The 11,402-nt window shown below is 43.7% G+C and overlaps 1 protein-coding gene and 1 non-coding gene across 2 annotated transcripts in view; both read left to right on the top strand.

Moving 5' to 3' along the window:
• Positions 1-366: 366 nt before the first annotated feature.
• Positions 367-580, top strand: LOC129518538 (small nucleolar RNA U3). The gene has a single exon (XR_008666212.1). It is a non-coding gene; the product is annotated as a small nucleolar RNA U3 (small nucleolar RNA).
• The window catches only part of TEX14 (testis expressed 14, intercellular bridge forming factor), a 62,373-nt gene continuing 51,493 nt past the window's right edge, over positions 523-11,402 (top strand). Inside the window, exons 1-5 of the mRNA XM_055332947.1 lie at positions 523-550; positions 883-997; positions 5,242-5,407; positions 6,891-7,027; positions 11,299-11,380. Coding sequence (XP_055188922.1) covers positions 523-550; positions 883-997; positions 5,242-5,407; positions 6,891-7,027; positions 11,299-11,380 — 528 coding nt within the window. The remainder of the gene's footprint in view (positions 551-882; positions 998-5,241; positions 5,408-6,890; positions 7,028-11,298; positions 11,381-11,402) is intronic.

The following is an 11,402-nucleotide window of genomic DNA, read 5'->3' as shown; positions in this document are numbered from 1 at the left end:
ATTCCTCACTTTCACCGTCGGTCTAAACTGAGGCTTGTGCTGAAGTTCCGGCGCGCTGTGTAGTCGTCAGGGTCTACGTAAACCTGAGGAGGCGGAACTGCCCGGCAACAGGGTGGGAGGGGTGAGTGGGAAAATGCCCTGCGATTGGCGGCTTATCAGGTGTATGTTAATTAAAGTGATAACTTGAAATGTCTTTTGAAACGCAGCATATTAAAAAACGCTTTGTCTAACTTTGGTAACGGAACAATTTTTTTGGAAAACACTTGCTAATTTACATTTAGGGAAGTTAGTGATGTTAGGAAAAGTCACCATTAGTATAATGTGTGTGAGTTTCCTCCACTTCGGAAAGTTGGGGAGCGTGTGGTTAAGACTATACTTTCAGGGATCATTTCTATAGTTTGTTACTAGAGAAGTTTCTCTGAACGTGTAGGGTACCCGAAACCACGAGGAGGAGTCGCAGTGTTCTCTCCTGAGCGTGAAGCCTGCTTTTGGTGTTGCTTATGCAACTGCTGATTGCAATTGATGATCGTTCTTCTCTTCCGTTGGAGGAGTAAGAGGGAGAGAACGCAGTCTGAGTGGTTTCTTCTTTTTTTCGTTTCCAAGAACAGTTTTAAGGAGCTTAGAATTTCTGGTTATCCAAGACGTTGAGGTTGTGGGCGGGATAACGTACTAGTGTTTTAATATATTAAGGTTGGTTGTTGTCTCACTTTTCTGCCAGCTTTTTTGTGCTTTTGGGGTTAATAAAGGCCTTTTTTGGTCTTTAGGAGAAGCTTGTGGTACTAGCCACGTAGGAATTTTAGTTCGTGTTCTGATATGAACTTCTCTAGTTTTATTTCAGTAAGTCTTTTGATATTCGTGGTGATTTTTGCATTTGTTTTGCAGGAATTTATGTTGATGCGGTTAATTCCCTGGGCCAGACTGCACTTTTTGTTGCAGCATTATTAGGCCTTACGAAATTAGTTGATGTTCTGGTGGATTATGGATCAGATCCAAATCAGTAAGTATAATATCGGTATCTAGAAAACTATGCTTTTAAAATGAGTTGGGTCATTTGGAAAATAATTTGAGAAGATATTAAAAGAGCCTTTATTAACTTATTTTAATGAAATACTAGTTGCATAGCTATGTTGAAACGTACTTTTAACTGCTAATAAAAGTTTTCTGAGGAGTCTTACTAGGCCCAGTGGTAATAAGTGGAGCTTAATTAATTGGTTACTTTTTAAATAGTACAGTTTGCATATTTCCACGCCAAGTTATGATTTGCATGTTCACTTAAGCAGTTTAACATACCTACCAACCAAGTTCATTAATATACTGGGCATCACTTTTTCAGGATGACTTTCTTTGGGGTCTGTGTGTGGCTCAGTCCGTTAAATTAAGCCTTTGGCTCAGATCATAATCCTGAGATTGGGGGGACGGCTCCCTCCTCAGTAGGGAGCTTGCTTCTCCCCTCCCCCTGCCACTCCCCCTGATTGTGCCCTCTCATTCTCTGTCTCACTCTCAAATAAATAAATAAAATCTTTAAAAAAAAGAAAAAAAAAGGATGACTTGGCCTTGCTCTTGTAATTGTGGTCCAAAATCTGTTTAACAGTTGGCCCAACTTTTAGTATGGAACACTGTAACACTTTTGCTTTTCCTAGGGCTTTTCCAGGCACCAGCTCACTTGATCCTCAAAAGCACCTCCTGGAGAAGGAGGGGAGAGCAGATATTTTTACAGTTCCTATTGGACAGAGCCAGAAATAGGTTTTGAACATTTACATGATTCTAGCTGATTTTCACAGGAATTCCAGAATACAATCATAAAAGTCATAAAATAGTATTCTCATCTTACATGAGGAGGCCCTGTTAATGTACTTTAAACAGAAAAGGTATTGGGGTGCCTGGGTGGCTCAGTTGGCTAAGCATCTGCCTTCACAGGATCCTGGGATCCAGGGCTTTCTGCTCAGCAGGGAACCTACTTCTCCCTTTGCCTGCCACTCTGCTTACTTCTGTACTCTCTCTCTCCCTGTCAAATAAATAAAAATTAAAAAAGAAAATTAAAAAAGAAAAAGTATTAATGTCAGAAGATTTTGGAGGTTTTTTTTTTTAAGGTTGTTTGCTTAGTGGAAGAAACATTTGAGCTTGCAAAAGTATAAAGAAAAAACACCAAATGGTATTAGAATTCTGTAACCCAGACATAAATTAATGCAGTGAACATTTTGCTGTTTTATTCTAGACTCACACTCTCCTGTCCTGTATTAATGTTTAATTTCAAGGCTCAGAAAGAAAGGGTTGTCTCACCCTTGTTTGTAGGTAACAGTGTTGTAGGAGGCCACATTGGGAATCCCTGGAATTCTCAGCAAAGATACAGTATTTTCGGGCAGCCCTGGTGGCGCAGCGGTTTAGCGCCACCTGCAGCCCAGGGTTTGATCCTGGGGACTCTGGATGAGTCCCTGCGTGGAGCCTGCTTCTCCCTCTGCCTGTGCCTCTGCCCCCCACTCCTCTCTCTCTTTCTGTGTCTCTATGAATAAATAAAATCTTAAAAAAATATACAGTATTTTCTAATCATCTGCAATTAGGTCTATTTTGTGGAGGCTTAGAGCTGGATTCTTTAAAGGTCAAATCGTTCAAACATTTAATATTCCAGGTTAGGGAGCCGAGGCCCAGAATATTTAAATGACTGGTCTATAATGGTGTGTTACTGATTAGAGCTGAGACCAGGAGCCCAGGCCTTAAGAACTCAGTTTGATTTCCCTTTTTTAGAAGTCCTAATGATGCCAGGGGGTGGTATGAAAGGATATTGTCAAAGGGAGGAAGGCAAACCCCTTGGTTTTGTATTTTGTGAAATGACCATTTTCATGTGACTTAAAAAATATCTTCTGATCAAGATGAAGGGAAATTTCTGGGGGGAGGTTGTATTACTAAGTGCTCAGAGGAGATTCTGTGACAGCAGGGACCTGTTGAACTCACAAAGTCAGATGCCTGCAGGACCGAGTGGAGTCAATGGGCACAGGCTCTAAGAAGGGTTAGGCACATTTGTCGCTCTTGGGTAGGAAAGGGAGCCAGTAAGGCTAGGTCTTCTAAATTTCCAAGAGGCTGAAAATCCCAATTTTTTTTTTTTGAAAATCCCAATTTTTAATGTGAAACCTTCCAAATGTTAAATATTATCCATTATTAATTTATTGTTTGCTCATTTATTTTTAAGTAGGCTCCACATCTAGCATGGAACCCAACACAGGGCTTGAACTCACAACCCTGAGATCAAGATCTCAGCTGAGATCAAGAGTTGGACACTTAACCTATTGAGCCATGCAGGTGCCTCATGTCCATTATTTTAAATTCCTTTTTAAAACACTGTGTAGACCAAATGAAACATGTCTCTGGTTTGCCAAAGCACTCTGCAGGCCTCTAGTTTTAACTTCTAGGAGGATATTTTGGCTCATATAGTGCAGTGTGTGATAGGAGACTGACCTAGCAATAGGACAGAGCTCACAATGAGATGTCAAGAGGGTGTAGGCCAGCCTTGTTGGCATTACCTGGAGAACTTGTAAAAAGCACGCATTCCTGGGCCTCATGCTTGCAGATTCTGATTTAGTCTGGGGTATACTCTTACAGTCTGTATTTTTGACAAATATTCCAGTGGCTCATTAGCTAAATTATGGTACATACATTTGAATACTATACAGCTGTTAAAAACAATGGCGATGGCTTATATGTTGTCTTATGGAAATTTCTCCAAGATATACTAAGTGGAAAAATGTAAACACAGAAAAATTTATATAGCATATTCTCTCTTTTTTAAAGAAGATTTTTATTTATTTATTCATGAGAGATAGGATGTTGGGGCAGAGACATAGAGGGAGAAGCAGACTCCATGCAGGGAGCCTGATGTGGGACTCGATCCTGGGACTCTAGGATCACACCCTGAGCTGAAGGCAGACGCTCAACCGCTGAGCCACCCAGCTGTCCCTATATAGCATATTCTTATTCCTACACGTATACACAGAGAACATTTCTGAAAGCGTACAAAAATATGTAACAGTAGTTACCTTTGACCAAGAGAACTGGGGGTCTGGAACTGGGAGACTTTTTTTAATTAATTAATTAATTAATTAATTAATTAGAGACAGAGAGAGGCAGAGACATAGGCAGAGGGAGACACAGGCTTCATGCGGGGAGCCCGATGTATGGGACTCAATCCCAGGACTCCAGGATCACTCCCTGAGCCAAAGGCTCAACCACCGAGCCATCCAGGCATCCGTGGGAGACCTTTCTTAAAATATTTTATTTTTTAAGTAATCTCTACATTCAACTTGGGGCTCGGCTCACAACTTGGAGATCAAGAGTCACATGCTCTATTATCTGAGCCAGCCAGGCCTCCCTGAGTTGTAGATTCTTCTTTTTTCTCTTTTAAGATTTCATTTGTTTGTTTGTTTAAGAGTGAGAGAAAGAGAGAGAGTGAGTGAGCATGCATGAGCCGAGGAAGGGGCAGAGGGAGAACCTCTCGGCGGGGAGCCTGACTCAGGGCTCCATCTCAGGACCCTGGGATCATGACCTGAGCTGAAGGCAGCTGCTTAACTCTCTGAGCCCCTGACTTGTAGATGCTGATGCCAAGGTTTTGCAGGTCTCTATTGTAGGATTTGGGAGATAAAGATATTCTCACATGAAAGAGATGGTCTCTAGTTAGGCTGTGCTTCACCACCCTGACCCCAGGACACTACAGACATGAAGAAATTATTTTAAACAGCCAGTATCAGGGGACAATGGGAAAAGGAGCAGAGATTTGGAACTAGACTCATACCTGGCTCTGAATCTCAGCTTTGCCCTTTTGTTTCCTCATCAATAAATTGAACATGATACCATCTTGAAGGGTGGGAAGTACAGGTGGAAAAAGAGGATGTGTATAAAGCTTCTGTTGGGGGACACCTGGGTGGCTCAGCAGTTGAGTGTCTGCCTTCGGCTCAGGGTGTGAACCTGCCATCCTGGGACTGAGTCCCGCGTCAGGCTCCCTGTGAAGAGCCTGCTTCTCCCTCTGCCTATGTTTCTCCCTCTCTCTATGTGTCTCTCATGAATAAGTAGATAAAATCTTAAAAAAAAAAAAAAAAGCTTCTGTTGGCACAGCCTCACAAGTGGTATTATAATCCTCCTCTCAAAGGTTGCCTTGGTAGAAAGGGAGCCTTATGTCACCCGTTGAATCCCCCCACCCCACTCTGTGGAAGGGAAGAGTGTTATGGACACTGATACTAACACCTCCCCCTCCAGCCGCTGCTTTGATGGAAGCACTCCTGTTCATGCAGCAGCATTTTCAGGCAATCAGTGGATTCTCAGCAAACTGCTGGATGCAGGGGGTGACCTTCGACTGCATGACGAGAGGGGTCGAAACCCGCAGACCTGGGCCCTGACAGCAGGGAAGGAACGCAGCACTGCGGTAAGGTGGGCCCACTCTGTAGCCACAGCCAAAGCAAGAGCACTGAGCTGAAAGTCAGGAGCCCAGGGGGTAGGGGCTGATCCTGGGCACAGCACAGGGCTTGCAGTGGCCTTGACATTGGTCCTGGACATACAGGCCTGAGTTGAAGCAAGTTAACCAGCTATTAAACTTGAGGCAAGTTTGGTGAACCTTTCTGATCATCTATAAAGTGAGGAGGGAGAACAGTTGCCACTTTGACCATTAACTAGCACCTACTATGCATCAGATGTTCTGAATTAAATTCATTAAATGTTAAGTTATGTAATCTTCACAACTCTATCACATACGTACTGTTATTGTCCTCATTTTACAGATGCAGAAACTGAGGCCCATTGACATTTCATAACTTGCTGAGGCTGCACACTGGCAGATGTGACCTGTTTGAATGAGGTCTAAATAACATAACAAATATCATGCAGGCACAATACTGGGCACATGTAGGAAAAAGGGAAGTGGGCAGAGTGTTCCGTTCCCTCCCTCTGGTTCCCCAACTCTTTAGCTGTTGGCCTTGGACAAGTAATTTTGCTCCTTCTGCCTCAATTTCCTCATCTGCTGAAGGAGAGAGTTGGAGGAAATTTTTTTTCTTTTTAAAAAAATTATTTGAATTCAATTAACATATAGTGTATTATTAGTTTCAGGGGTACAATTTAGTGATTCATCAGTTGCGTCTAATAGTGCTCATTACATCACATGCCCTCCTTAATGCCCATTACCCAGTCACCTCATCCTGCTACCCCCTCCCTTTTAGCAATCTCCATTTGTATCCTGTGGTTATCCTATTGTCTCCCTCTCTGATTTTGTCTTGTTTTATTTTTCCCTCCCTTCCCCTATGATCCTTCTCTGTTTTGTTTCTTAAATTCCACATATGAGTGAAATCTTATGATAACTCTTTCTCTGATTGACTTATTTCGCTTAGCATAATACCCTCTAGTTCCATCTACATTGTTGCAAATGGCAAGATTACATTACTTTTGATGGCTGAGTAGTATTCCAGTGTGTGTGTGTGTGTGTGTGTGTGTGTGTGTGTGTGTGTATGTGTATACTGCATTTTCTTCATCCATTCATCTGTCAATGGACATCTGGACTCTTTCCATAGCTTGGCTATTGTGACATTGCTGCTATAAACATTGGGATGGAGGTGCCCCTTTGGATCACTACCTTTATGTCTTTGGGGTAAATACCCAGTAGTGCAATAGTTGGGTCATAGCTCTATTTTCAACTTTCTGAGGAACCAGGAAGTTGGAGGAAATTATTGCCAAATCATCTCCCTAGAAACATTCCATACCTGTAAAAAATCACCTGGGCCCTACCCTTTCCAGAGATTTCCCTGTCAGGGCTTCCTGGCTCCTCAGATCATTCGTGTCAAAACTGTTGCAGTTGGGCTGGAGGCCAGCATAGCCCTTAGTTCACCCCAGCACTGAACACTTCTTACCGTGTGTTGCAGATGGTGGAGTTCATGCAACGCTGTGCCTCACACATGCAGGCCATCATACAGGGTTTCTCATATGACCTCCTGAAGAAGATTGATTCCCCTCAGCGGCTCATCTGCAGCCTACCCCGGTTTGGTGGTCTCATACAGGGGTGAGTGCTGCCTTGGGTAGAATGTAATATTTGGTGTCACTCCAGCCTTCCTTGTATGAGCCCTACAGTGTGGTCCACCAAGGTTCCCTCCATATTGGTCCTGTCCAGCATCTGGCCTACTCTAAGTTGGTGAATGCTGACAGGATGTGACTGCTCCGGAAGTGGCCAGAGGAGCACCTTTGGCCACCCTGCATACAGGAACACACAAGAGAAATAAGTTCCGGGCTCTAGTGGGAACCACCCTGTGGTTGACAAAGAATGAACTTTTCAGGTCTGAGGAGCCCAGCCGAAAAGTCCTTCTTAGCAGAACAGCTAGCTGGCTTTTTTTTTTTTTTTTCATCTCCCAAACTATGGAAAGAATCTTTTATTCCTAGGATTGCAAAAGAACACAAATGCTTAAGTTAACTTTCTCAAGCTGTTTTAACCTAGTGTGAGAGGGATCCCTGGGTGGCGCAGCGGTTTGGCGCCTGCCTTTGGCCCAGGGCGCGATCCTGGAGACCCGGGATTGAATCCCACATCGGGCTTCCGGTGCATGGAGCCTGCTTCTCCCTCTGCCTGTGTCTCTGCCTCTCTCTCTCTCTGTGACTATCATAAATAAATAAAAATTAAAAAAAAAATTTAACCTAGTGTGAGAGATCTGCTGCTGGCTAGGTGGGCAGCCCCCCCAACCCCCACCTCCCGCAACCCCATCACAGCTGTGGGAGGTGGGCCTTAGGCTTATTTTCATGCTCAACTACCTAGCTCTTAGGGCTTTATTGACTTATTAGGGTTTGTATGCAGAGAATCCTTTCTGCTGATGGTGATGGTGTCACTTTCTGTAATCAGGGTTGATAGACTTGTCACACTCTCATAGGCTTCCTCTTCCAGTCCTTCCCTGAGCAAGTCCTGGTTCTCTTCTGATAAGCTGGATACTACTAGCTTCTCAGGAAAGATGAGTTAATTCCCTTGAAGACTAGTTACTCCTAACTGCCACCCCCACTGCTGCCACTCTTGCCAGTCAGCATCTAAAGCAACCTTTTATTTATTTTTTTAAAAGATTTTATATATTTATTTGACAGAGAGAGAAAGAGAGTGCACACAAGCAGGGAGAATATTAGGCAGAGGGAGGGGAAGAAGCAGGCTCCTCGCTGAGCAGGGAGCCATAGACTCAGGGCTCCATCCCAGGACCCTGAGCTCATGACCAGAGCGGAAGGCAGATGCTTAACCAACTGAGGGCTCTTAGAACAACCTTTTAGGGCAGCCCGGGTGGCTCAGTGGTTTAGCACCACCTTCAGCCCAGGGCCTGATCCTGGAGACCTGGGATCAAGTCCCACATCAGACTCCCTGCATGGGGCCTGCTTCTGCCTGTGTTTCTGTCTCTCTGTCTCTCTCATGAATAAATAAATAAAATATTAAAAAAAAACCCAACCATTTAAAAATGGAAATCAAGTTGTGCCACTCTCTGCTAAAAACCCTTTAGGGCATTTCCCATAGCTATCAGAACAAACTTCCAAATCCCTCATCTCATGTTGGAGGCCCTGCTGGGCTCAACTCTGCCACCTCCTTGCTTCCCCCTGCAGCTCCCCTTGTGTGGAGCTCCCTCATTCAGAGTTTGGAGAGACTTGCCCCAGTTTGTAGTGATTATATTTATATGTGTTCTTGCCTGTTTCTAATAAGACCAAACACTGCCAACTGAGAAAAGGAGGCAAAATTGAACAAGAGACAAAAAAGCCTTTTTTGGGGTCTCAGAATTGCAACTCAGAGAGCACAGAATCTGGTAGCAAGCAGAAAGGTGGAGAAAGTAAGCCTTTTTTTATGAGAAAGAAGGAGGAGGTAATTCTATAACTTAGATAAAAAAGAAAAGAGGAAAAAAAACCTCTGCTAACTGGTGCTAACTGCTTGAGTTGTTTTGGTTACTCTCTATTACATTGGTGCTATCAAATGAAACTATTCTTGGTAGGCATTAGTTAACTTTTCTGTCTTAACGTTCCTACCAAGTTTTATGCTGTGAATGCCATGTGTTCTGTTGAATTTTATGGGCAACTACATGGAAAACTGTTGCTGCTTCTGGCCCAGTTCAGGAGTTTATTAGTTAGAAAGGAAGATGGAGCTTCAAAATGGAATCTCTCACATCCAGAAATTTTTTTTAAAATTTTATTTATTCATGAGAGACACACACACAGAGAGAGGCAGAGACACAGGCAGAGGAAGAAGCAGGCTCCATGCAGGGAGCCCAACGTGGGACTCAATCCGGGGTCTCCAGGATCACACCCTGGGCTGAAGGCAGCTCCAAACCGCTGAGCCACCAGGGCTGCTCATGTCCAGAAATTTTATATAATTCCACAGTGCCAAGAGGGCAGGGCCTGTGACTGTCTCACTTATTGCCAGCCCTTCACAGTTTGTTTTGCAGTAGGGCTGAGTTCAAGGTGAGGAGCTACATGGGCCAGCCTCAAGGAAAATCAAAGTGAAGTGTTGAGAAACTTTAAAAAAGTCAGTTAATAATCTAGATGTAGCATTTATTTTATAGTTAGATGAAACATTATTTTTTTATGGGTTGGGCCACAGAGTGCTTAATGGAAAGTACAGTGGAAGTACACATATCACCCTTTTTTAATAGAAAGAAACCACATGAACCCTTGAGATAAGAATTGGCTTCTCAGATCTGTGAATGGGGCCATGTTCAGATAAGATTCCTCATAGATACATATTTACACAGATCCTGGTTGGGGGAAAGAAAATAAAAGCACTGAATTGAGAAGAACAGATGGCTTTATGGTTGTGGATAGCTGGAGTCCATTTTCTTCCTTCCACCCGGCTAAGTTTACTTACATAGACATGGCCTGAGAAATTGAGGTAAAAGAGCAAGAAGTGTTGGTCTTATTGCAATTGTTGCCCAGGTCCCTGCTGGAGAACTGCTAGTTCTGCTGCTGAAACAGTTCATATCCTCTGAAGAGCCACTCACACAGCCAGAAGGCCCCAGATGGGAAGGGGGAGCCTTATCAGTGGAGTCAGTGGGGAAGCCTGCCATTGCTGCCACTTCAAAATTTGTTCCCTTACCCAGGAAACAGTTGCTGTCCCTGTTTAAAGCTTAAAGGGAGGAAGGGACGGTCTGGTATGAGTTGCCAAGGAGATAGAGCCTAAAAGTACTTCCAGAAGCAGAAGTAAAGAATTTACCTCTGTTCATGAAAAGTGAGCATACAGAGACTCACAGAGCTGACATGAGGTGAGGATGAATACATGCTGACACCTGCCACTCCTTTGCCATTTGCTAAGGAAGGGAACAGGGCTCCAGCAGTAGCAGAATGTTTTGTCCTTCAATTTGAGCCTAAACTACTCAATCAGAAAGCATTAACCGAGTACCTCCTGTATGCATGGCACTGTGTCAGCCTCTGGGACCGAAAGAAATATAAACCACTCCTTTCAAGATACCTGCTGTTAATGAGGGTCTCAGTGTGCAGGTGGTGGTTTGGGTGGGTATGTAGGGAAAGCAGTGGTGGAATGAGCAGCATCAGGGTCAGGTCCCTCCTGCTGCTCTATGACCCTAGGCCAGCAGGTTTCTCGTCTCTGGGCTTCATTTGTCCCATCTATAAAAATAAAAGTTGAATAAGATATGTTTTGATTCTTTCCAACTTTGACCCATTTGAATTCATTATTTATTGCTGTGTAATGAATCCACTCCAACCCTCACCCCCCCCCAACCTTAGCAGTTTCAAATAGCAATAAACATTTGTTTCTCACACGATTTCTATGGGTCAAGACTCAGGGAAAGGCTTAGCTGTATGGACCTGGTTCAGGGTTTCTTATGAAGGTGTAGTCAAGATGTCAGGTGGGGCTTTATCATCTGAAGGTTTGACTGGGACTGGAGGATCCAGTTCCAAGATGGCATACTCACATCTTGGAACAAGGTATTAGGCCTCTCCGTAGGGCTACTAGAGTGTCCTCACAACATGGCAGCCGGCCTCCTTCAAAGCAAGTAATCAGAGCATTATCAGAACGGAAGCCCTGGTGGATCTAGCCTTGGAATTCAACCACTCCATTGCTTCAGTGTCCAGTTGGGCTAACAAGTCTGCCCTGTGACCTGTTAGGGGTTTCACAAAGGCAGGATTATTACCAGGAGGTAGAAATCATAGGGCCCTCTCATAGGCTGCCAATTATGTCATCTGTAGCTCTATGATAAGAAGTCAAGTAGTAAAGACAAAATGAACTACGCATTCTCATAGCTTGGCTCAGCATTGTTCCTTTGGATATGGGTGGTTAATTCTTACTTTTCTCCCTTTTAAAAATATTTCTAGAAACCCTAATGGCTCTCCTAACCGACTGCTTAAAGCTGGAGTCATTTCTGCACAAAATATCTACAGCTTTGGCTTTGGGAAGGTAAGAGGTTGTTGCTGACACC

This window comes from Nyctereutes procyonoides, unplaced genomic scaffold, assembly GCF_905146905.1.
Source record: "Nyctereutes procyonoides isolate TBG_1078 unplaced genomic scaffold, NYPRO_anot_genome, whole genome shotgun sequence".
Taxonomy (NCBI): Eukaryota; Metazoa; Chordata; class Mammalia; order Carnivora; family Canidae; genus Nyctereutes; species Nyctereutes procyonoides.
Note: the sequence above shows the minus strand (reverse complement) of the source record. Positions and strands in the feature narration are given on the sequence as shown.